Source organism: Poromitra crassiceps, assembly GCF_964638095.1.
Source record: "Poromitra crassiceps genome assembly, chromosome: 7".
Taxonomy (NCBI): Eukaryota; Metazoa; Chordata; class Actinopteri; order Beryciformes; family Melamphaidae; genus Poromitra; species Poromitra crassiceps.
This window is the reverse complement of record NC_139628.1, coordinates 58,560,418-58,587,475: the sequence shown is the minus strand read 5'-3', so window position 1 is coordinate 58,587,475 and position 27,058 is coordinate 58,560,418. Positions and strand designations below refer to the sequence as shown.

Genomic DNA, 27,058 nt, shown 5'->3' with positions numbered 1-27,058 from the left:
CAAATGCTTTCTCAAAATCAACGAATTTTTTTTTTATACAGGGGTGTTCACTTGACCATAATATTCAATTATTTCAGTTACTTGTCTAATATTATCACTGATTGATCTACCTTGCAAAAAACCACACTGATCTGGATGGATAATCTTTGGTGTCTGTTGTTACTTTTAATCTGTTATGGATTACTTGAACTCAAACTGGTGACTCGGACGACTTGGACTCAGACTCGAGTATTGATGACTTGGATGTTGGACTTGAACATTGAGGACTCGGGAATCGATTTGGACTCAACATTTATTCACAGGGAATCACAATCAAACACAACAAAAGGCATGTGTGCAGAGAGAGAGAGAGAGAGAGAGAGAGAGAGAGAGAGAGAGAGAGAGAGAGAGAGAGAGAGAGAGAGAGAGAGAGAGAGAGAGAGAGGGGCACTGTTACCCTGGCCGAGTCATACCAAAGACTATAAAAATGGGACCCATTGCCTCCCTGCTTGGCACTCAGCATCAAAGGGTTGGTATTGGGGGGTTAAATCACCATATGATTCCCGAGGGCGGCACTGCTGCCGCTCACCGCTCCCCCAGGGGATGGGTCAAATGCGGAGAACAAATTTCGCACACTCAGGTGTGTGACAATCGCTGGGACTTTACCTTTACCTCTTGTTTTGGAGCTCTGATACAGCCACACTCTTCTCATGGTGCAACCAGGAAGTAAACCGCTCTGGTCATGTGACAATTTATACTAAACATGATTGAGAGGCTTGACAGGCATGATTGACATTTTAGGGCCTTTACTTTTCTCCTTATATATTGTAACGTGTTTGGGTAATCCAGGTATTACCTGTAATGTGATGTGCAACCTAAGTGTCTGGATCGCAGCTAGGAACTGTGTGTGTGGGTGTGTTCCTAGGGGGAAGGGGATATATGTGACCAGCGGCCGGGGCGGAAGCCAGTCAGGCCAGGGTGGGCGAGCTGACCGGGTGGTTTAGAGCTAGCAGCGAAGCTAGCTGCTAGGAGCGTGTATTGTGAAGACAAGAATAAAGAGCCTGTACCAACTTCAAGTCTCCAGTTCCTTGGACGAATACTCACTTCGTTACATTGGTGCCAGACAGTAAAGCGGTAACGCCTCTGATTCGGCCGAGAGGGGAGAGGGTGAGAAGGAACGGCAAAAGAGACGGGTGGTGCGGCTTTTTGGCTCTAGAAACTAGCGCTAGTAAGTTAGCTACCAGGGGTGCTAACTGCTAACTGCTAGCTGCAACCACGTGCGATGGTGCGCGGAGAATCAAGTATCTCCGGAGAATGGCCATCGGTGAACGGGAGGAAAGGAGAGCTGACGGCGGGGATCAGCTCGATGCTGGCGGGCATGGAGGCCCGTGTGTTGAGAGAGGTCGGACGGCTGGTGCAAGAGACTCCTGCCTGGGCAGTGGAGGTGATGCGGGCGCTGCGAGAAGTCATGCAGCGAGTGGACTTGATGAGCGCGGAGGTAATGCAGCGGGGAGAGCGGCCGGAAGAGCCACGAAAGAGACTGTGTTGGACCTGCAGAGAGCCGGGCCACGTGGCGAGGTGGTGCCGATGCGGTTCCGGGAGACGGACCGGGTATGCGGGACAACGACATGGACAGCAGGGAGCCTGCTGGACATGTAGCGAGGTCGGACATCTAGCCAGAGAGTGTCCAGAGGCTGTCGGAGATCGGGGGACAGCGGGAGAAGAGAGACGTGCAGGCGGCAGACAGGTGAGACTCTGCTGGACTTGCCAGTCACCGGAGCACTTGGCCAGGGACTGCACTGAGAGTGTGGAGGCCGGAGGTGAGACGCAGGCTGGGAAGAGCGTGAACAGCCAGAGGGAAGAGAGGGACATCGTCTGCAGCGTTGTTACAGTCGGGAGAGCGACGCTCGTGTCTCCGAGTGAGCGAGAGGGGTTGCCGCCGGGGGAACCGGCCCAGCCTAACCGCTATACACCCCCTAACGTTGCACTGCGGAGAGCCGAGGGGAAGATCGACGCCGGTGGTGTTCGCTCTGCTGTCCTCAACCCTGGAGGAGGGGGACGGAAAAACGAGCGGAGAGCCGAGGGGAAGATCGACGCCGGTGGTGTTCGCTCTGCTGTCCTCAACCCTGGAGGAGGGGGACGGAAAAACGAGCGAGTGCGAGGCCGGGAGGACGACGCCAGGGTCAGCTGGAGAGTCGACGGGCGCGAGTGGAGACCGGAGGACGAGGATGTCGATCCGGTGCTCGTTCGTGCATTTGCTACTGGAACAAACAAAAAGGGGGGACCGAAAAGAGTGCTTCAGGGGAATTGGTGAAGCTGGGAAAAGGGGGGATGGAAATGAGGTTTAAAAAGAAAAGCTAAGGAAAATGTGGGGGCTTGTGTTTGAATTGAATCTGTGAAAAAGAAGGAAATAATGAAAAACTAGACATTATGGAGTGCCTAATGGGAAACTAGACATTATGGGGGTACCTAATGGAAAACTAGACATTACGGAGTACCTAATGAAAAACTGGACATTATGACGGGGGTGCTGAAAAGAAAAGACTGGTTGTTGGGGAATTATAATTTGATGTGGTGATGGGAAAAATGTTGTGTTGGTGTGTTTTGGTACAGGGGGATATGTGTGGGTTGTGGGTGTCGACGTGGGCGTCGAGCTAATGTTGGGTGAGGAGTATGTAACGTGTTTGGGTAATCCAGGTATTACCTGTAATGTGATGTGCAACCTAAGTGTCTGGATCGCAGCTAGGAACTGTGTGTGTGGGTGTGTTCCTAGGGGGAAGGGGATATATGTGACCAGCGGCCGGGGCGGAAGCCAGTCAGGCCAGGGTGGGCGAGCTGACCGGGTGGTTTAGAGCTAGCAGCGAAGCTAGCTGCTAGGAGCGTGTATTGTGAAGACAAGAATAAAGAGCCTGTACCAACTTCAAGTCTCCAGTTCCTTGGACGAATACTCACTTCGTTACAATATAAATGACCTCCCAGATGTTTGTAAGGAATTAGGCGTCCTGATGTATGCTGACGATGCAGCCATCATTGCGCATGGTAAGGATGCCATGGTAACTGCATCCAAGCTAACTAGTGCATTGGCCGATTGTATGTATGATGTTCACCAAGCGACCTACAGTAATAAGTTGAGCAGATCCTATGTCTTCCTGGAGAGAGAAGAACTGGAACTGGTATCTCAGTTCAAGTACCTTGGAGTTATTTTGGACTCCAACCTCACTTTCAAAAAACATGTAAAAAAAGGTGTCCAATACACTTAGATTTAACATACAGAATTTCAAACAAATCAGGCCCTTTATCACAACGGATGCGGCTAAAGCCTACCTCCACTGTATGATTCTCTCTCACATAGACTACTGCTCCACTGTTTGGTCCTTCACTGGTGTCACTGTGCTCAAACCCCTTGAACAGCTCTATAAAAAAGCCATCAAGGTGTTTGACAAAAAACCACAATCACATCATCACTGTGAAATCTTAGAGAAATATCAGCTCCTTAGCTTTAACAATTTTAGAACATTTAAAAGCACGTGTCTAATCTATAAATGTTTACACGGCGTGGCTCCTCTAGCCTGGGTGAACCCAGCCGCCACGTGACCTGCTCTCAGAGTTCTCAGTCACTAGCTGTCACTGTAGTGACAAATGGCTCAATCCCACCACACTTAACAGCCCTGCACAGCTCGTCCCCACTCGGCTCCACTCGTCTCTACTCGATGGATGTTTTGCTTCGACCAGCGCTCGATCTGCCCCCACCCACCCCCGCCCACAGCTGGTCGTCTAAAAATAGCGACCGCATATCTGTCCTTCGGCTATAACATAACGTTACAATTAAATCCATCCACAGAACTTTTAAACTGTTTATGAAATACTGGTGCCTCTAAATGACCTACAGTGTACATGGGCAAATGTGACAATCGGCCAAGAGAATGATATCACAGGCATGCCTTGCGCTGTGCGGGGACGGGAGAGGCGCAACAGAGTGAAGCCTCTACCCCGCAGCCTCTCACCAGGCAAGACCGGGGCTTCCAAACACCCGCTGCGGCCTAGCGGAGCGCTGCAGCCTCCACTCAGCTACAGAGCTCCCTGAGCGAGCAGCGGACTTTTTTCTCAGACAATTGAACACCCGCCACGATTTTATTTCACCGGAGGTGAAGGCAGCGACACAAAATACTGATGGAAATATACATAACAGGAGATAAGGTAAGACCACTAAACTGGTATGCAGCCGCCAGCATTGCATTGACAGTCAGTAGACAGAGTAAACACGATTCTCTCTGACCAATCAGTAGCCATCAGAGTTTTACGTCACCATTTGGGACCTACTCGCCAGCCCGAAGTACCCCGACGAGGCAGGGACCAAAAGTAGCACGACTCGGCCTCAAATCTAACCGAGCTGGGCCGGTTTTTGACGGTGGGATGAGACCAAAAGTCGAGTCGAGCGGAGCGGGACCGCGCTACTAGCTGCTGTGGAATTGGGCCATGAGAACAGGTCTGACTGAGAGCAGGTCACGTGGAGGCTGGGTTCACCCAGGCTATGGCTCCTCCTCCTCTAGGGGAGTTCATTAGAAGGAAGAATAGAAATTTGAGCACAAGGGCAGCAGCTAGGGGGTACTGTGAAGTCCAAGCTAGAAAAACCACGTTCTCAAAAAACACCTGGTCGATCAATGGCAGCACTAGCTGGAACACACTGCCTATGGCTATTAGGGAAAGCCCCACTTTTGCGGCATTCAAAAGCCAGCTCAAAAACTGGCTTAAAACAAATCAATTTTGTGAACACTAGCTTAATAGCTGCCTTCCAAATCTTCTTCTCTTCCTGCACTAGGCACTTCACCACTTAAGTGTAGCACTTAAGAGAGAGTAGAGTAGCCTTCCATATTGTATTTATGTATTGTTATCATGTAACCTGTCGAATGTAAGGTGTAGTATTCTTCTTTTAGCACTGACATGCGGCATTTACATCCTGTCTGAGTTTTGCTGTAATTCTGATGTCTGTAATGTTGTGGTATCTCTTGCGATGACACGTTACATGTATATCGGTTTGTGCGTTGAATGATTGTAATGAGTGATTGTTTTGATATTTATTGGGGACTACGGATGTAAATTAGCATTAGCTAACTCCGGCATATTTACATGTTTTCGTATATAGAGGCTTCTGTATTTCTGAACATGTCCATTAATGTGCATTGTCCCGTCACAATAAACCAATAAAGTAAAGTAAGTAAAGTAAAGTAAAGACACTGCACATTTCATTGAGACCCTTTATTATTTCAATATTTGCTGAAAATGCATCGATGCATCATTCTTTTTTGTCACTATTGTGACCGATGGGATATGGGTTAAACATCAGTTCTTCACTTGTGGAGCAATCAATCTCTGTAAAAACAAATTGTTGCCTAGATGAAGTATGCAAATTCTCAGAATTTTGTATTGAATCCTGAATATTTGACAGTTTGAAATCTGCCTATAACCACCTACTGGTAACAGCAGGTTTGTAAATCAGGGTCACAGCAGCTGCCCCAAACTTCACACATGTTTGATGCATCCCACATCCCAGCCTGAAGAGATCATAGGCTACATGCTGATATTCAGTTATACTCATAGTGCCACCTGGCAACAGGATGTCAACCGCATGTGACAAACCACACCTGATTTACATTAAATTTACATGGTGTCGTCTACACATGATACTGTATACAGCAACATACTGTATAATTAGTGGGTGTTTAGGTTTAGGTGTGGTGGCAGGGATTTATGTTTAGGGTTGGAGGTAAGGTCTCCAGGGGAGACCCTGGCTCATCTATCCCACAAGCTCAATTAACCTGCTCTCTCCTATACAATTCCTGTTTGTGTGAAAATAACTGAAATCAAGACTTCAATTTAGAGTTTTAAGAATTAATATCATTTATTTAGATACACAGACTATCATCAATAAAACAATTTTATTCTGGGATCATTTATGAGATTGGATATGTTTCTCTGCTAAATTATACTCAGTTGCTTTATAAAAAATAATTATCTCCCATGGCAGTCTATTTCCACTCTGTAATTAATTAGTTATGTAAATGTTTAACACAATAAATCAATGTATTGCTTGGTTACATAGAAATTCACCATTTGATTCAGAATTATGATTTTATTGGCCTGGTCGGCCCTGATACAATCAATCAATCAATCAATCAGTTTAATACATGTCCCAGAAGGGCACTTTGGTTCACATCAGACAGTAGTGGAAATTACAACATCATTACTAATTTGATAGTAGTAATAAAGGCACACTTCAGAATTGAGATACATTATTACTAGTTTGAAAGTAATAAAGGCACACTTCAATATTATACAGTACATAAACATTTGTTGCAATATGTACAGATTCCAAAAGACCATCTGCTGCCCTCAGTCGCCGCGTGCGCAGCGCCACTGTTGCACTAGCTCCTCAAACAAATGCAAGTGGCTCGCTGTCATCAGCGCCAGATGGATGTATCGGAGGAAGAGGGGGTGGGGGGGGGTGGATGATGCAAGAGCTGTCAGGGAACAAGGCGGGGGGTTTGGGGGGGAAGAGCTCAGTTGCAGACGAAATATCAGGAAAGAATTGCTGCGTCCTTGGCAGTACGAGGAGTCCAGATTAGAATAAAAAGTTTTGGTTGCCTGGAATTCCTTTCAGGTCACACAGACCAGGGTCACACGGACCAGAAAGTCAACAGCAGGTGTCAAGTCTCTGATTCCCAACTTAGTTCATTTCTCTTATTGCAGATCAGTGGAATTTCCATGATATAATCCAGATATAATCAATTTTTCACAGTTCAAATTCACTGACCGCCAATCTCAATTTTCATAACGTCACAGCCTAGGGTCAATCGCTGTTGTCTTCCCGTACCCCGCGGCGAAAGATCCGTCTGGGCAGAGGGTGGGTGTTCCCCGGACCCCGCATTCCTCAAAGTTTAGTTGATTTGCGTTGAGAGACCAGCTTAGTAAATCCAATAAATCCATATTTGTCATTTCGAGTAGACGAATGCAAGTTTGCTCTGGGTGTTGTTGCAGGCAGAGGGAAAGGACAAGGGAGATAAGGGAGAGCGAGAAAGAAAGCGACTGCCTTGTTCAAGTGCTGGGCAATCGGATGCCTAGACAGACATACCCCAAATAAATGAGGATAGCTCCTCAACCATAAGGCCTATATGCATATTGCTTGTTTTAAACGTAGGGACTTCTTCATTATGAATCAAGTGTAAGTAAACCTATTACCATTCCAGTAAATGGAGATACATTAAGGACAAAATAATATGTTCATCCTCGCCATAACCTAGTTTTAAAAGGCAATATCACCATTATAACCAAGATGCCACAAATAATAATGCTGCTGAATGTATTGACATCCTTGACTACAACTGTAACTGGAAATTTGATGAAAATACACTAAAATGCACCATTTATGATGCAATTCTCTGAAAATAGATGAGGATGAAAATATTATTTTTCCTTTATTGCATCTGCAGTTTACTCTGCGGTACAGTAATAAATGCAGGTTTACTTACACTTGATTCATATTTCATGACTTTTTTGTATGTCCTTCCTTCCTTTCATACCTTTAAAACAAGGCCAGACATTATGCATAGGCCTTATGGTTGAGGAGCCATCCAGATGTATTTGGGGTACGTCACACTCCAAAGCACGGGTGGATAGAGGTAAAACCATCACCCGAAACAAATAAAAAGTGATAGATATTCCACATCTAATGCTATGTGTAATGCAGTTATACTCTTGGTACTATTTATTCACAATGTGAAATACTACCTCTGAATAGGAGAGATTTTATGAGATAGAAATAAACCCCAGAAGAAATACAAACCTCACACCTCAAAAGAAAAATAAATAATCATTAGTTGAATGGGACAACAGCTGCTCACTGCTTCTTGGCTGTAGTGATCTGGCATGCAGGGTGGACAGGGAAGATAGTTCAGATCATCCTGAATCAGGAAAGAGAGAAGAAGAAAAGTGTTGAGTGGGTTTACTTGAAGATTCAGGTGTCCAGGTACTGAATTGTAAATATTTTTGATCAATCTTGACTTTCAGTGAGATGCAATTAACTTTTTGATGCACCCATTCCCTCAATCTGCCTCATACAGTTTTTGCTATTCTCTTTTTCTCTTCAGTTAGTGATTTCCTTTTGCAGGGTGCCTTTCAACGAGAACACAAGTGAACTTGTTGCATTCAGCTGTTAGTTTCGTGTACAGTGTGCAGCACAACAGTGATACCGTATCTTAGCAACAGCAAGACAGTGTGACACGCCCCTCCACTCAAAACACAGCATGTCTGCTGCATTGCATTCTGGTCTATTGAGGCTACTGTCTGTGGAGCAACTCCGCCTCTTCTATGATGGATTTCCCCCTGTGTGATTGATTGTTGACTGTCGTATCCAACAGTGAGTATAGCTCTTTGACTCTGAGGTATACTGACACCTACATGTTTAACATTGATGTTTTGGACCAATTCAAGATTTTCTGCAATTAAACTCCAGTAAAGCTGTTAGCTGGAGCTAACTTTGGTCCAGTTATCCATGGGAATAAGAAAAATACACCACAAAACAACAAAATGGCTCCAGAAATGATAATGTAGATCACCCGAGTTTTAGGTTTGATTGAAACACTTACTCTTTGCTGCAGATGAAGTTGAACTTCTGATCATCAGACAGACTGACCCACTGCCCTCCTCCTTTCTCCATGGCTGCAGCCATCCCACAATCTCCGGTCCCGTTCCCCAGGGCCCAGTTCTGGAAGCAGCCCGGCTCGTCACTGACCCAGAACCAGAAGTCCAGAGTGCAGGTGTAGCGCATTCCCAGCCACACGTTGGGAGTGTTGGCCTTCTTGGCTCTCTTTTGGACCCTTTTCTGAATGTCAGGATGGTGGATGGAGACCAGGTCATGGTGTTTCTTTCTGCAGTAGTCCAAGGCCTCATCCCAGGTCTTCTTCTCACGGATCAGGATCAATCCATCTGTGGAAGAAATTAAGAAGTGCAGCCGATATTTTGTGGTGATAGTCGATGTCTAATTCATTAATTAATTAATCAATCAATCACACAATCAATCACACAGGGAGAAATAGACCAGAATACAATGCAGTACAAGACATGTTTTGTTTTGAGTGGAGGGGCATAACATGCCCCTCCACAGGAGAGTGCGTATACCTCCAGCAATGCCAATATACTCCAGCTGCTATGATGTGCACATTTTGTGAGTTGGATCAGAACCCTAACCCTATAACCCACCCCTCGAATCAGAACCCTAACCCTATAACCCACCCCTCGAATCCCAACTCTCTCCGACCTTCCTATCCCTACTACGGCTACTTTGCCCTACTCCCGCCCCCTTTCCTGACCACGCCCCTTCCACCACCCAGATACACCTAGCCACTCCCCCTAGCCATCGCTCGAACCCCGACTCTTTATAGTGTGTAACTGAATACAAACTCCCGGGAAACATTTCTTCCTCCTTTTTCACAACGTGACTTTATTTTGACTATTTTGCCGACATGAAAACTTAATTTTATTTATTTATTTATTTTTGAGGGGCGGGGGGTATTGATAGGAAAAATAGTTGTAGCTTGAAAGAGAGACGATATGGATTAGTGTGAAGGGATTTCTCCAGTCATCTTGTACTGACAGGTGAAATGTGGTCTACAAACAAACTACTACATACATTAACGCATTTAATGTCATATCAGAAATATCAAGAAATATGGAACTATATAGGTTATGTGCTGCCAGCAAGAAACTTCCAGGACACCGTCAGCATAACACCTCTTCCTAACAAGCTCGACTGACCGGGATGCAGCTACGAAGCCGTACAGAGTGACGCACACTCAATATAATAGTTTGTTAGATTATCATACATGATATAAAAATATACCTATTCACCTTATGTAGCCACGCCCATTTGACCCGGTTGTGTGGTCGTGTGACAACTTCCGGCAAAAAGAAAAAGAAAAAGGTCGGCTGCTCCAATATCATCTAAACTCTGAATTAACTAATAATTTTAGACAATCATATGTAACATACCAAATAAAAGCAAATGGCAATGTCTAAGAATGCAACGCCATGTAACTGGCTCGTTAATTCTCGCATTCCAGGGAATTACGTTAATGTCTGCAGGTCAAGTGGCTCGAGCTGCACTCAGAGGAGAGAAAAGCTTTGTTTGTTGGAGTCCAGGTATGTTTTACAAGAAAGTGCTCGTCATTGTCGACGATAACGTTATCTGACCTGGCTAACAGTACTCTGCTTGCTTGCTGTGTACCGAGCTCAACGTACGTTCTTTGTTTTACACCCTGCGCTGTCCGCTACAAAAACAACTCTCTTCATTTGACGTTCTTTTGTATTGTAAGTGTTAACACGACCCGGAAGAATTTGACCCACCCCTACGTCTGAACATAAGGTGAATAACTTACTGCCACAAAAAATGGTGGCTCGGAGATGGAAGCCTCCTCATATTCTGCCTTTTGAACAATGGGCCTCTTCAGCTGTGGACCTGGTTGCTGAATATCCCCATTGTGGTAACCATGTGGATTGACTAGTCTATGAGCCGTTGTGGTGGTAACCATGTGGATTGACTAGTCTATGAGCCGTTGTGGTGGTAACCATGTGGATTGACTAGTCTATGAGCCGTTGAAATGACGGTCGGTTAGAAACCGACGTCAAAAAGACGTTCATATCAGCCTATCAGATCGACATCGACTCAACCTCCAGGCCCAACGTTGATTAAACCTCTAGACGTCAGAATGTCTGCTTTACTTTACTTTACTTTACTTTACTTTACTTTACTTTACTTTACTTTACTTTACAAATTAGAGACATAGGACATTCAGGGGATGTATGGCCTTCCTATCGACAGTAGGGGTTTCTTAATTACCCCCCCCCCACACACACACACACACACACACACACACACACACACACACACCTTTTTTGTCTTTACATAACTCAAAAGACTGTGTGTGTGCTACTTCCTTTTTGTCTTTTGGAGAGATTCAACTAGTTCAGAGTGCAGCCAATGCCAATGTGGATGTTAGCTTCTCTGTTCAGAGTGCAGCCCACTACTCATGTGGATGTTAGCTTTTCTGTGATTCAAACTCACCATCGTAGCAGAAAAACGGCTTTGTTTCATTACAGCGGTCAGAGTCCCATCTGCCTCCTTGATCCAGCCGGGTCACGGAACAGTTGCCCTGAGACTCGTCAGGCACACTTAGAGACCAGTTTCTGAATGAGGACTTACTCCGATCCGACCAATTCCACGAGTCTCTGAACAGGCCGATTATGATGTCCTCCGAGAAAGATGTGTTGAAAGCGTTGCAAATCTGATTCTTCCCACTGATCAGGTCTGTGTGGTTTTCTCTGCAGTAGCTCTGAGCCTCTATCCAGGTCTTCATCTCTTCAATCAAATGGAATTGTTTGGTGTTGCTTGTTCCTGTGCAGAGAACATACCTCCTTGTCTTATTACATAGCCTGTACTTGAAAAGAAAACATCCATATTTGCCACCACCTGCCATATGATCTTTATTATTGTTGTTGTTATTATAATAATTATTATTATTATTGTTGTTGTTGTTATTGTTGTTGTTATTGTTATTATTGTTGTTATTGTTATTGTTATTATTAATAATAATAAAACAAGTGAAACAACCTGTCAGATGGGTTGAGATCATTTCACTTGTCTTAGTACAGTTTGAGGGATTTTCCATAAGTGTTGATATAGTGACAAGGCAAACTATGGTGGATATTTGTTCATAAAAAAACTGAGATTAAATGACTTTCATAGATAGTTTTTGTGAAGCCGCTCAACAGCTGATTTGAACTAACTGAAGAGATGAGGTCTATGACATCCACATGTAGAGCAACTGTGTGACAACATGACAGGCTGAATGTACATTAAATACACCTACTATTGTAGCAGATGAACCATTCTTTCCTGTCACAGGTGACATCAACCCATTTGCCGTCGTCAGATTTCATCATCACACAGTTCTCATTCTCATTTTCATTGACACCACCTTTATCATTTGGTTCATGTTCACGCCAGTTTGTCTCATTTTCATTGAACTCTGTCCCTGGCAGAGACCAGTGCCACTCCCGTCCTCCAGTGTGATTCTTCTTCAGCCCAATCCAGGCTCCAGCACTCTTATCACCACCTGCAGATTCAATCAGCCTCTTCATGTCCTCCTTGTTGTCTATGGTGGCCAGGTCAGTGTGCTTCCATCTGCAGTAGCTTTGAGCTTTATCCCACCTTTTAGCCTCTTTAATAAAGCGATACACATGTGGCTGATATGTGGAGGAGGAGCAGTAACCTATACAAGAGAAAACATCACAGTGTTGGAGTTGATAGCACACAGATCACAAGGCCTCAGGTCACATCTATTGCTTCTGCATATCTGTTAAGGCCAATGGGGTTTTGAGTCACTTTGGTTAGCATATTTATTTATTTATTTGTGTGTGTGTGTGTGTGTGTGTGTGTGTGTGTGTGTGTGTGTGTGTGTGTGTGTGTGTGTGTGTGTGTGTGTGTGTGTGTGTGTGTGTGCGTGCGTGCGTGCGTGCGTGTGTGTGTTGAAAACCTCATGGCTTTAATTTGGGGGATTGATCACATGGTCCTCTGGTTCTCAACCTTTCTCCATATAAAAGCCCCATCATTTAGTCCACATTAGGGTGGAGAATATTGTTGCCTGGGCCCAGACCTTCAAATCCGCCCCCAGTGCATAGTTAGATCAATGACATCTGCATTTAGTATGCAAACATATGGGATGCCATGAGCTGCTGTTGCTGTATCCACACAATTAATGCAATCGGTATTTGTTTCCTCGACAACGACGAAGACAACACCTTGGAATGTATAATTTAAAAGAAAAGTAATTAGAAGGTGAATGGGCCCTATTCTCCCACAGGCCTTCGGCACTAAAACGGGCCTTAACCGCAAAAAAACGTGCCTTGCGCCTGTTTTGGGACGATATCAATATGGCTTTACGCTGCCAAATGCGCTTTAGGCCGAATGGGCGTGGCGCAGTCCCAGAATGGGCCAAAGTGGGCGTGTCGGCCTTAAATCTCGGCGTACTGATATCTTGGCACCTGCCTTAAATTTAGCGCTTTGCGCCTTTGAAAACCAGGCCTATTCACTGCGCCAGTGCACTTGTGCCTCTCCCCTGTCACCCTTCTCTGTCTCTCTCTGAAACCAGGCCTATTCAGTGCGCCAGTGCTGTTCTGCCTCTGAGTCACCCTTCTCTCTCTCTCTCTGACTCCCTCGCTCAAACAGACACAACACATAGCAGCACCCAGCTTCCCATAGGAAATAGCAGTTGTAAGTTTACTGCCTGTGAATGTCCACTCCCAGCATGCAATTGGGTCCTCCATTTCGCTACTAAATAGAGCCGAAATAGATATAAAAGGTAGATCTAAAATAATGTGTAATGGTAAGACAACCTGCAATTGTCGAACATTTCAATATTGGACCAAATAAAACATGAAATGAAACACCACCCTATGTGAAACATATATGTCCTCTTGAGCCTATATATACCCTGTGTGGATTTAACGTGATTTAGGTAAGTGACAGCGGAACGCGCTTCGGAAGCTTCTACTGTCATCTGCTATACTGTGATGTGCGCTCCAATAACTTCGCCCTACTCCACATTTAGTTTTACAATAAAAACACATTTATGCAATGACTTTACATAATGTAGGGTATATTTATGTGCATCATTCTACCTGCAGCAGGGGAGAGAAAACGATATCTTTCTGGACAAACTTTCACCAATCTAATAGGCTATATTTTTCTAGCTGATGCGTTTAGTACATTATTTTCACTTTGATCTTGCTATAGTGTAGCGTATTTACATGCTTGCAGTATTGAAACTGCAGTTAGATTGGTTTGAGAAGCATAATAATATGGAATAATAGCCTATAATGCAGACAGACAGGCTGGATGAAGGGAGGGGGGGGGGCAGAGCATTTGGCTTTCATCTGGTTTTGCGGGATCACTGGAATTGGAGCTAAAAAGGCAAGCGTGCGATTCGTTTATTGCACTTATCCAATGAGCATGACGGTGCATAATTTTACGCCTAAAAGGCGTGGTTGTAATGCTTTGGGCTGCATCTAGCGCCAGCACGACGATATCAAGTGCGCCTTTCCACGCCCACTGCTTTGATCTGCGCCTGCCGCTCGGCCTAGAAACTGCGCCGATGCAACGATAGGGGCCAATATGATCAAACATCAATTATTTTCCATCACTAATTCACTCGTAAGCTTTATCAATGCAATCATTGACAACCTGTGCAAAGATGAAATCTATAACAATAAATTGGTAGGCCTGGTGCAGTGTAGTCAGGGGGGAAAATGTCATGGTTGCTGCACTGTGATGTGAGGCACTCACATTATGTGAATTGGTAAATTAATATGCTACATTTGATCTAAACGCTCATGTTGTTCTGACAGCTCTCATTGTCACTTTCTGTAGCATACTGTAATAATTTGTTATTAATTTTAACTATATTGAGTTGAGTTGAGTTATTATTTTTTTAGACCTATAACATGGTTGGGTAGACAGAGGATCACAACAATATCTTGCTCCGCCCATGATTGTGACCCAGGTAAATGCAGGAGGTTTTTCAACGAGGGTCCAACCTATTGGAGCAGGCAACTCTCACTCAACGCAAACAACAAATGGATATGTAAACGTTCAATTCACAAAAAAGGGGAAAACAGAAATAACGGCCCCTATCGTTGCATCGGCGCAGTTTCTAGGCCGAGCGGCAGGCGCAGATCAAAGCAGTGGGCGTGGAAAGGCGCACTTGATATCGTCGTGCTGGCGCTAGATGCAGCCCAAAGCATTACAACCACGCCTTTTAGGCGTAAAATTATGCACCTTCATGCTCATTGGATAAGTGCAATAAACGAATCGCACGCTTGCCTTTTTAGCTCCAATTCCAGTGATCCCGCAAAACCAGACGAAAGCCAAACGCTCTGCCCCCCCCCCCCCTCTCTTCATCCAGCCTGTCTGTCTGCATTATAGGCTATTATTCCATATTATTATGCTTCTCAAACCAATCTAACTGCAGTTTCAATACTGCAAGCATGTAAATACGCTACACTATAGCAAGATCAAAGTGAAAATAATGTACTAAACGCATCAGCTAGAAAAATATAGCCTATTAGATTGGTGAAAGTTTGTCCAGAAAGATATCGTTTTCTCTCCCCTGCTGCAGGTAGAATGATGCACATAAATATACCCTACATTATGTAAAGTCATTCAGTGGCGTGCCGTCCATTAGGCGAACTAGGCAAATGCTAAGGGCGCTTGAGCCGTTAGGGGCGCCAGAGAGGGTAAAAAAAAAAAAAAAAAAAAAAAATTACAAATACTTTTTCATGATAATAGGCCTACTATTATTTTGCAATAGTAGACAAAAAATAAGCACAACAACGTCTTAAGTCTTTAAATAATAGTGAAATAATTTTTCTAATTCTGGCTTTCTGGCTGCCTGGGCTGCAGCCAGGCCCGTAGCTACCATTGAGGACACCGAGGTCATGGCCTCGGTATCCCCCCCCCCCCCCCCCCCCCCCCCCAAAAAAAAAGGAAAAACAGATCTATTCATCTGTCATTGATGTTTTAATGTGACAGTTTTGATCAGAAATGCAACAATTTGCTTCCTCTCTGTGTGCTATAGAAGGAAGAAAGATAAGTCACAACATTCAGATTTTGCATTGAGGATTGGGGCTAGACTTTGGGGACAGTTCTATTGAAGTGAATGGGTAAGTAACTACCCTGTAAGTGATGTTTGTGTAGATGGGCCATTCTATTTAATTGAGCAGTATTCTGCCATGTGACCTGTATGCAGAATATAAATTATATTATATGGGGAGACATTTATTTTTTGTATCATTTTAAAGCAACAGCACATAAAGAGGATATTAATCTAACATGATGTCTGTAGTTCTTTATAGATCTAGCCTCTTAATTTTGCTCTCAAAGTGCACCAGATTGAAGCATTTTACTTTAAAATTGACAACATTTTCTATCCGGGGGGGCACAGCCCCCCCTGGGCCCCCCGCGACGCGTTAAAACGACCTCGGTATTCCTCAAAACCTGCCTACGGGCTTGGCTGCAGCACTTTCACCATGGTCCCTAATCCATACCACCCCACCCCCTGCGCGGCCGCGCCCCCTTCTACCTGCTCGGAGCTTTTTCCCAGAGTGGGGGAAGGGTGATTCTGAGCCTGCACTGCAGGCAGCAGTTTTAGCAGTGACATGACGTCAGTTTGTGTGACTGTATAAGTATTTGTGGTGGGATTAGCTGCGATATAATTTTTATTATATTTTCTTTGGGGGGGGGGGGGGGGGGCACCAGCAAAAATCTTGCCTAGGGCACCAACTTGGTCAGGCACGCCACTGAAGTCATTGCATAAATGTGTTTTTATTGTAAAACTAAATGTGGAGTAGGGCGAAGCTAAATCACGTTAAATCCACACAGGGTATATATAGGCTCAAGAGGACATATATGTTTCACATAGGGTGGTGTTTCATTTCATGTTTTATTTGGTCCAATATTGAAATGTTCGACAATTGCAGGTTGTCTTACCATTACACATTATTTTAGATCTACCTTTTATATCTATTTCGGCTCTATTTAGTAGCGAAATGGAGGACCCAATTGCATGCTGGGAGTGGACATTCACAGGCAGTAAACTTACAACTGCTATTTCCTATGGGAAGCTGGGTGCTGCGTGGCTGCTATGTGTTGTGTCTGTTTGAGCGAGGGAGTCAGAGAGAGAGAGAGAAGGGTGACTCAGAGGCAGAAGAGCACTGGCGCACTGAATACGCCTGGTTTCAGAGAGAGACAGAGAAGGGTGACAGGGGAGAGGCACAAGTGCACTGGCGCAGTGAATAGGCCTGGTTTTCAAAGGCGCAAAGCGCTAAATTTAAGGCAGGTGCCAAGATATCAGTACGCCGAGATTTAAGGCCGACACGCCCACTTTGGCCCATTCTGGGGCTGCGCCACGCCCATTCGGCCTAAAGCGCATTTGGCAGCCTAAAGCCATATTGATATCGTCCCAAAACAGGCGCAAGGCACGTTTTTTTGCGTTTAAGGCCCGTTTTAGCGCCGAAGGCTTGTGGGAGAATAGGGCCCGACATGTCACAACCTTTTTTTCTGATACAGTAACTAGCATGACAATCCACTCACCCATCAGAATGACGAAGAAACACCACTGCATCTTCATTCTAGATGACTCTCATGAACACAGTCTCAGATCCTGGATAAGAGTGATTTGATTGTTTCAGTTTTGGGAAACATACCATACCAGACATGTCCAGATGATTTAAATAAATAAATAAACAAATAAACAAATAAATAAATAAAGCCTCAGAGATTTGTATGGCATTACATGCAATACCATCCTATAATAAATGTATGTCTGTGTGTGAGTGAGCAGAATGTGTTCGGGCATAATAGGTGACCCAATGGAGCCAGATTTTTTAATTAGGTAATTAGGGGTGATTAATTGCCATATTAACCTAATTATTCCCCTAATTATCTAATGATCTGATTTCATCACAGATTTCACTCACACAGATTACATCATCATTGATTGCTCAAGTGACATCACTGGTGACATCACCAATTCTATACATAAGTAATATCATTAGTGATTTATGATGAATTTGAGTGTGTCCACTAGTGTGTAGAAATTTGCATTATTGTATTATAAAAATGTCACGATAAACTTACAACTTCACAGTTATTGTATCTTTTATTTATTCTGTTTTGATTAAACATTGCCTTTGGGCAGCAGGGGTCACTGTTACTTGTCTAGTGAAATTATTTTGTTAGAAATTAGCAGCAGTCAAGATAATATATAAATTACTTCATCGTTGTTTAGCAGCCATTCAGTGAAAACAACCTTCCAATCTACCAACTCCCCAAATTCTTTCTGATTTCAGATGGAAATACTCGGCTGTCAGTCAGTCAATGCTTTTTTCCTCAGTGAACTGTGACAACTTATATGTCATAAATGTCTAATTTCTGGCCAAAGTACATAAAATAAAATATGTATGTATGTATTCTTGTCTTTGGGAGGATCTTATAGCTGATATTGTTTCAGACCTGCCAAATGCAAATATCAAAATTCACAAAATGAATTTTATTTTAAATACACAGTACATTAAATAAAAGTATGTAGGCCTAATTAATGTCCATGTCTGCACGCACGCACATGCGCGCGCACGCACGCACACACATGCCCAGAATAAACAGATTGAATTAACTCACCTCTGATCCCTGCTTCAGTCTCTTCTCTTTTCTCTCTCTTTCTCTTTAGACCTGCTGAGGTGAACTCCCTCTGTCTCCGCTGCCTATGTATACATAAGCAGTCCTCTTGTAGCCACGCGGTATTTCAATATTCAAATATGTCTCTTCATATCATTTACATGAAATTGCCAGGCAGAAAATGCCCTGAGTGTGGAGTGAGGACATTTTTAATATATATCGTAAAATGTGCATTGCACAAAATACCTTATGGCAACAAACATGTAGTACTTAAAAGTTTGAAAAATAAATGATTTTCAGTTACCCTCTGTTGCTCAAGGTACTTTCAATGTGAAAAACAGAATAATCCATTATCTTCATTATCCAGTATCACTTGATTGTCCAACAAGGATTAAGAAAACATTTGATTCCAAAATAATATGGATAAGTACAATTGATATTTAATGTTTGAACAATATTCCTGAAGACAGACCACTGCATCTTCAAGAACATTGATATTTAACGTCGGAAGATATTAGTTAAATATTTTGTCCCATTCCCAGTTTCCAGAGTTCTTCAAATGGTGGATGAGATTCAAACTTCAAGATAAATTAGTCAGTATACACTCAGGTGATGTGAACAGACAAATCATGATCCTTCAGTGAAATAGTCATGGACATAATTGTACAATGTAAAAGTAGTTGAAGTCATTTAATTTACATGGAAGCATAAATCATGATTTTCAAAGTAATACATAGCTGCTATTGGTTCATTGGTTTAAGGTTTGGTGTGTATTCTTTAGTTTTTTGTTTAAAACTAAAGCCGGCACAAGACACAAACAGAAAACACATCCTGCCACAATGACAATGGAAGGTCGGCACACTGACAATAGAAACTAAAGTAATAATGAAACGTGCATTCCCCTTCAAAAAGCAGGGGGGGGGGGGGGGGCTGGATGGGCTCTCAACGTGGAGTGTGTGTATTCTTATATAAAGACTTGTTGGGGGGGGGGTCATGTGTATTCTTATATAAAGACTTGTTGGGGGGGGGGGGCTCATGTGTATTCTTATATAAAGACTTGTTGGGGGGGGCTCATGTGTATTCTTATATAAAGACTTGTTGGGGGGGCTCATGTGTATTCTTATATAAAGACTTGTTGGGGGGGGCTCATGTGTATTCTTATATAAAGACTTGTTGGGGGGGGGGGGTCATGTGTATTCTTATATAAAGACTTGTTGGGGGGGGTCATGTGTATTCTTATATAAAGACTTGTTGGGGGGGGCTCATGTGTATTCTTATATAAAGACTTGTTGGGGGGGGGGGGCTCATGTGTATTCTTATATAAAGACTTGTTGGGGGGGCTCATGTGTATTCTTATATAAAGACTTGTTGGGGGGGGGGGCTCGTGTGTATTCTTATATAAAGACTTGTTGGGGGGGGGGCTCATGTGTATTCTTATATAAAGACTTGTTGGGGGGGCTCATGTGTATTCTTATATAAAGACTTGTTGGGGGGGGGGCTCGTGTGTATTCTTATATAAAGACTTGTTGGGGGGGGGGGGCTCATGTGTATTCTTATATAAAGACTTGTTGGGGGGGCTCATGTGTATTCTTATATAAAGACTTGTTGGGGGGGGGGGCTCATGTGTATTCTTATATAAAGACTTGTTGGGGGGGGCTCATGTGTATTCTTATATAAAGACTTGTTCGGGGGGGGGGCTCATGTGTATTCTTATATAAAGACTTGTTGGGGGGGGGGGGCTCGTGTGTGTATTCTTATATAAATTGTACCCAAAATACATGCTGCTCTTAATTATACCAACTTTTCTATACCATGTCTATGAAAATAGGAAGCATCCCGGCTTCAATTGCACTCCAGTGAAAGGGGGATCCCTCTCTGTTTGGGAGTTTTTCAATGTTCGCAATGAAGGTCTGGTTGGGGTGGTGTCGTTTTCATTTATTGCTTTATCATATCGGTATTGTGAATCCCTGTGTGAGTGTAACTGGTCAAAGGCCAATACTCTGAATATTCCAAAGACGACAGAAGATGGTATACGCCAACACGTTCTCATTCCGAACTAGTCCCAGACCACTGATTTGTCCCGCACCTTTTGTGTTTGACGTAACGCTCCGCAGAGCCTAGGGCGTTTTATGGAGTGCAGCACTCCGCACCTGTGGGTTTAGGCAACGGTCAAGTACGCCATTGGGCTCGTCGTCCAGTTGGTAAGTACGGTAGTATCACCCAGGGGATGGGTCGTACCACGGGGAGGGCGGTGGGGGGGTGCTTAGGTTCAGGCATTGAGTAGGTGATCTTTAGGTTTAGGCATTGGGCAGGCGGTCCGCCTGTGCTGCATTCCAGAAAATGCTCTAGGCTCCGGAGAGCGTTACGTCAAACACAAAAGGCACGTGGCAAGAGAGGACGAGTTCTGAGTGAGAATGGGCTGTATTGGCTGATCACTTGTGTGGCCCTCTGTGTTGTTGTAAAACCAGGTTTACTGGCAGTAGAAGGTGAGGACATTCTGCTGGTTTCCTCATACAGTGTCAGCACCAGTGGAGGCCCCAGGTCAGGGTTTCCAGACCATGTGCAGAGAGCACTGGGGCAGTCGCTCTGTGGCACTGGGAGGCTCCGGGAACAACAGCAGATTTACACATGACCGTTCTGAAGATTCCCTTTAGTTTTTCCATTTCCTCTCCTCACCTAGTTCCCTTCCTTTACCCTAGCTTTACTCCTGATGAGTTATTTTGTTCACCTGTTGGCTCCCTCACTGATTGTCTCCATTAAGTTCACCTGAGTTCCCCTCCTCACTCCTTATTTAAAGTATGCACTCCTCAGTCTCATACACTATACTCTTTTAGTTCTATCCTTAGTCTTGGTTTGTAGCCTACATTGTAGTTCGGAGAACTTGATCCTAATTTTTTACATGGGCTTATCTGATTTGTCTTTTCTAATCATGTTTTCGGTGTCCTCAATGGTAGCCCATGTGTTTTCTCCTGTTTTCTCCTATGGTTTTCCCTGTGTTCTCAATATGGGTTTTCTCCCCATTGCAAAAGTGATTGCTTGGTGCAAATAAGTATTTAATCTGGAAAGCAGTTTTCTCTGGACTTCACTTATTCTACCTTTCTGTATCCTTGAAAGGATGCCCACATGGTGATAGTCTTAAAGTCTTAAAACCCTGGGGCCGGTTGCACAAAGCACCTTAAGTTAAGATGTCCCTGAGTCCGAGTTAAGGTGTCCATAAGATAGAATCGGTTGCACAAAACACCCTTAAATTGTGTGCTTACGTTTTCCTTAAAATTTGTAACCTTAAGGAGAAGATTTAAGGGTGAGATTTAAACTCGCCCTGAAAGTTGGTGAACAAGCTTGGTTTGCCCTTAACAAGCTTATTTTGCTAACAAATTATAAGTGTGTCGTGATCCTAAAGCTGTTTGTTATATTGAGAGTGCGTTCTTCAACAGCTTAATTTGCGTAATATGGAGGGAAAATTCTCAGAGAACAACCTTGTATTGTAGGATTTCACAGTTGCCTCTGTCATTTCACCAGACCATGGCATGATTGAAAACATCACACGAGGAAAAGCCAATGTGCTCTGCGGTTTGCAAATACAGCATCTAGTCCATCTGATGCCTGTGACAGCTGTTCTAAAGAGATGTATGTCTAATCTCACCCATCTGTCTCTTCTGCCCGAGCAATGCAAATGATGCAGTTCAGTACAGCTCTGTGCTCTATGCTCTGTGCTCTGTGCTCTGTGCTGTTAACAACTTTGCATCCTTTTTGGATGCAGGCATCTGACATCCACGCAAAGATCCATAATATACCAGTTGTCTCGTGTGTGCCAATCTTAACATATTTGATTTTGCACTGAGCTTTCTTCAAGCATGTGAAAATACCTGGTGCTAATTTCTGTTTGATTTCTTGGAGTTGCGAGCAGTGGAGGCCTAAAGGTTAACTTAGAGAAGCGAGCTTGTCATCAGTTCCATCCCCGGGATGCATCTGGGTGGGTGAAAGTGAAAAGCAGCGCTTGCCCGTCCCTCATTGGCATTACTGAAGTGCCCTTGAGCAAGGCCTTTAATCCCAACTCAAACTGGGCCAGCTCAAACTGGGCTGGAGCCAGATTTGGGAGCTCACACAGAGCCAGTGCTTCAGTTCCAGCTGCAGGGGGTGCTCTCACTGTGCGTCGACTTCCTACAGGAGCGAATGGTCGACAGCAGCTGTCTGGATGCGCTTGTACTGGCCGACACCTACGGGCTGGGCCAGCTGGGGCAAGCTGCTGAGCGGTTCATCCTAGCCCACTTCCAGGCCATCACCGTGGGGGAGAAGTTCAGGGATCTGCCCTGTCCCATCCTGGAGAGGCTGCTGGAGAAGGACTTGCTCTGCGCAGAGAGCGAGGTGATCTTCATGATGGGTGGATGACCCCCCCCCCCCCTTTTGAATGTCACTAAAGGTGCTGACAGGGTTCTGCGCAGCCTCGACTTGGAGCCTTGCTGCCGACGAGCGGCGACAGCGAGACTGTGCATACTCGAACGTAACTCGGCACATTGGCTGCGGTACACGTCCAAAACACTAGGTGGCTTGTGGTACACTCATGTCCGTTACATATAACGCTATTGTGTTGTTTACCAAGAACTTGCAATCATGTCGGTGGGGGGACATTTCCAAACTCATTCCGGTGAGCCTGCAGAAGGCTTTGCTAGATGAGGGACAAGCACTGTTAAATGAGGAAATTGCATTTCCCCATTCCTCACAACAAGTACGTCCAATCACAGCTCTCGTGCTGGTCACGTGACGTCTCAGTCACATTTTCGAGGAGCTGCACCGCCCCTCCGCCGAGCTGCGCCGATAGGACGGCCAGCTGCGGCGACCCCCTCGGCGCAGTCAAGCGCCGGCGATTTCTTTCGAGCATAATTTGCGCTTTAATAGTCTTTATAGGTTAGATATTTTGACCTTGACCTTGACTTTTAAAACCCATAAAAAAGTATTGTAGTATCGGCGATTTGCCTTTGTGGGGCGGTATTGTGTCATCTGTCTGTCTCTGCCAGTATTGTGTTCATCCTTATCTGTTTGTCATCTCTTCAATTGTCATCTTTTCTTATTGTTTTCCATCATCACATTTACCTGCATGGGTCCACTCAAATCTGCCCACTCCCCTGAGTTGAGTTTAGTTGCTTCAGAAGGTGCTAATAGAGTGTAATGAGTTGACAATTCAGTCTGAGATCAGGATATCATCAAATCATCATCAAGCTGACTTCCTGCCTCCTCAGAAGGCAAGAAGTCAGCTTGCATTGCAAATAATGATATGAATCTATGATGCATGTCATGATGCCCTCCCACTGGCTGCAGTGGTAACAGTGTATATTTTGGTTGAATGGTTGTTCTTGTTGTTGTTTATGTTGGTCAAAGTGTTGTGACAGTTCAGTTTCGGTTTTGCCATCAGCCTGGTCAGGAAAAGAGAACTGGGTGGAAGAAGAGAACGAAACACACTGCCTCGAAAGCTGACACTACCCTTGAGCAAAACTCATGGCCATATGGCCAACAGTACGAGCGTGGTGCTAGCGAGCAGCTCCCGGCTGTGAAAGCGTGTGAGTGTGTACTATATGAATAGGAATGTATGCTTATCAGTTTGTTTAAGGGGTTAAAAATGTGTCTTACTCATTCTTTACATGAGATGGATATAAGTTAAACCTTTCAGTGTAGATTTGAGTCACTCAAAAGGAGTAAATACTCAGTGTCATATCCATAATGGTATTTGTTGAACTTTTGAAGAATGGTTAAACATTGTGAGTGAATCATATCTACACACAAATGTTCATACATCAGTCATATGCATCTCATTAGCCATTTAAAGGGATCTTCTCATTGTTTATTTGGAATTTAATTGAGCCCATAACAAAACTGATATATCATCTATGGTTCCCCAATTTGATCACACCTGCAAGACAACAGTAAATACTGTAGCGCACAGGCCTCCTAGAGGCATCCTCTTTGTCTATGGTGCGGCATAGTAGGATTGCCTTTTGGAGGTCTGGTGAGATGAAGGAGGAGCGCGGCCGGGAGAAACCCACAGAGCCTTAGCCCTCCATGCACCGAAGGGTCTTTCAATGCTGCGGTGTAGCACTAGCTCTATTGCAGCGGATTGGGCATGATCAACCCTTCCGTGGGCAACGCTGCAGACAGAGTAGGAAGGCTGATCCGTGAGCGGCTGCTTCTGGGACGCGAGTCGGGGTCTTAATCGGCCTCGGCTGGGTCTACTGGGCGAGGGTGTATGATGTTCGATAGACCCGAAACACCTTACGACCCCAGTTAACATCACTGATGACGCGTCCCAGCGCATGCTGAAGCATTGTATTTTCAACCGTATGTGTTACACTTTATTCTTGAGAATTTCATAGACTCCTTTATTTTTTAACCCAGCATGTTCTTTTCCAGTGACACCCTGCTTCACATCCATTCATAGTACTGTACTTAGGGACACAACCATAGTCTGTTACTGTTGGTCACTGAGAGGCACAATCACTTTTTCCAGACCTAGAATTGTAAAGCTGGTCCCTGCAGGGTTTGAACCAGCAACCTCCCCAGTCACAAGCTCACACCTCCAACCACCAGGCTGCCGCCAATATCCCTTACAAACTGTATCCTCAAAAATGCATGACCAAAATGCTCCTTTCACTCATAGAAATAAAGGCAGATTTTTCACCTCAATAACCTTTGAAACTCTGCATTTGTGGAAAAATTAGACAAGGCCATTTCTGAAAATGAATGAATGGCCTTCCCCATGATTTCTCCACTTGACAAGACCAAGAGTCATAAATTAAGCCTCTAACATGTCAACAATTTTCAAGCCAAAACATGTTCTTACAACATGCCACACATGGCAATTTTGAGCCCTTACATTCCACCAAACAAGACCCAGAAGACGTCCCAGTGAGTGTGGGAAGTCTGTAAATCGATCTGAACATCTCAAGTGTTTCCCTTCTCCATGTGTAGATAGTGGTGTTCAGGGCAGTATGTGAGCTGGATGGAGGAGAACCGCAGAACCTCTCTCCCCGGAGAGACTCCCCTCTCTCCCTGACCTGCTCCTGCGGGTCAGGGAGAGAGACAGGCTGTTATCTCTAGAACACCACAACACACGCGTGTGCGTGCAGGCTGAAATAAAGCCATAATCACAACTCATCAACACCCCTCTCAGTCTTTTTCTTTGATTGTTTCTTCTTTCTTTCTTTCTTTCTTTCTTTCTTTCTTTCTCCCCACCTACAGTAGACTCTCACAGCTCCTCACCTACAGTAGACTCTCACAGCTCCTCACCTACAGTAGACTCTCACAGCTCCTCACCTACAGTAGACTCTCACAGCTCCTCACCTACAGTAGACTCTCACAGCTCCCCACCTACAGTAGACTCTCACAGCTCCCCACCTACAGTAGACTCTCACAGCTCCTCACCTACAACAGACTCTCACAGCTCCTCACCTACAGTAGACTCTCCCAGCTCCCCACCTACAGTAGACTCTCACAGCTCCTCCACCTACAGTAGACTCTCACAGCTCCTCACCTACAGTAGACTCTCACAGCTCCTCACCTACAGCTCCTCCACCTACAGTAGACTCTCACAGCTCCTCACCTACAGTAGACTCTCACAGCTCCTCACCTACAGCTCCTCCACCTACAGTAGACTCTCACAGCTCCTCACCTACAGCAGACTCTCACAGCTCCTCACCTACAGTAGACTCTCACAGCTCCTCCACCTACAGTAGACTCTCACAGCTCCTCACCTACACTAGACTCTCACAGCTCCTCACCTACAGTAGACTCTCACAGCTCCTCACCTACAGTAGACTCTCACAGCTCCTCACCTACAGTAGACTCTCACAGCTCCTCACCTACAGTAGACTCTCACAGCTCCTCACCTACAGTAGACTCTCACAGCTCCTCACCTACAGTAGACTCTCACAGCTCCTCACCTACAGCTCCTCCACCTACAGTAGACTCTCACAGCTCCTCACCTACAGTAGACTCTCACAGCTCCTCACCTACAGCTCCTCCACCTACAGTAGACTCTCACAGCTCCTCACCTACAGTAGACTCTCACAGCTCCTCACCTACAGTAGACTCTCACAGCTCCTCCACCTACAGTAGACTCTCACAGCTCCTCACCTACAGTAGGCCAACGGGCCAACACAGATGTACAGAATGGCGTAACTACAGGCTCTAAATAGTCCATGGGCCAAGGCTCAAATTTTGACATATCGGTACCACCTGAGGTGACCGCACGATTTTGTTATTTTTGTCTTCCTACATGTCTCTAGTTTATATTTTGGTATGATAACCCTTCCGATTAGGTAGCTTAAGGATAGTTATCACTCTGTAAACAAACCTACCCCCAAAAAATTACAAAACCCTGATTTCATCATATCTCCTGAACCACACATGATAACGCAGAAAATGTGATGTCTACCCCTATGTTTTCATGGTCAGGGACTACAATGACACCCTATACAACATCATAAACTGTTCACATGAATAGTTAATGGTGAATTCAGTGGTGTTTTGGGGAATTCAGTGGTGTTTTGAGAAGGATACAATGTAATTAGTCCATGGGCCAATGGTGAAATCGGTACCACCTAAGGGGACTGCGCAATTTTTGTATTTTTGTCTTCCTACATGTCTCTAGTTTATATTTTGGTATGATAACCGTGCCAATCTGGTAGCTTATTGATAGTTATCACTCTGTAAAAAACCTTCTCCCATATAAATGACAAACCCCTGATTTATGTGTATTAGTCCAGATGATATGTGAAAATCATGTTCACTTTTTCATAAAAGCAT

The 27,058-nt window shown here is 44.5% G+C and overlaps 1 protein-coding gene across 2 annotated transcripts in view; it reads right to left on the bottom strand.

Moving 5' to 3' along the window:
• LOC310780044 (macrophage mannose receptor 1-like) overlaps positions 1 to 18,325 on the bottom strand; it is a 32,202-nt gene extending 13,877 nt beyond the window's left edge. The window contains exons 1-6 of one of the 2 annotated variants that reach the window (XM_083640583.1): positions 18,266 to 18,319; positions 17,180 to 17,249; positions 11,901 to 12,302; positions 11,096 to 11,425; positions 8,622 to 8,961; positions 5,932 to 7,937 (exon numbers count right to left, since the gene is read on the bottom strand). In XM_083640583.1, coding sequence (XP_083496709.1) covers positions 7,928 to 7,937; positions 8,622 to 8,961; positions 11,096 to 11,425; positions 11,901 to 12,302; positions 17,180 to 17,216 — 1,119 coding nt within the window. In that variant the 5' untranslated portion in view covers positions 17,217 to 17,249; positions 18,266 to 18,319 and the 3' untranslated portion in view covers positions 5,932 to 7,927. Of the gene's footprint in view, positions 1 to 5,931; positions 7,938 to 8,621; positions 8,962 to 11,095; positions 11,426 to 11,900; positions 12,303 to 17,179; positions 17,250 to 18,265 lie in introns of those variants that run through there. The other variant, XM_083640581.1, reaches the window with a different exon arrangement.
• Positions 18,326 to 27,058: the final 8,733 nt, after the last annotated feature.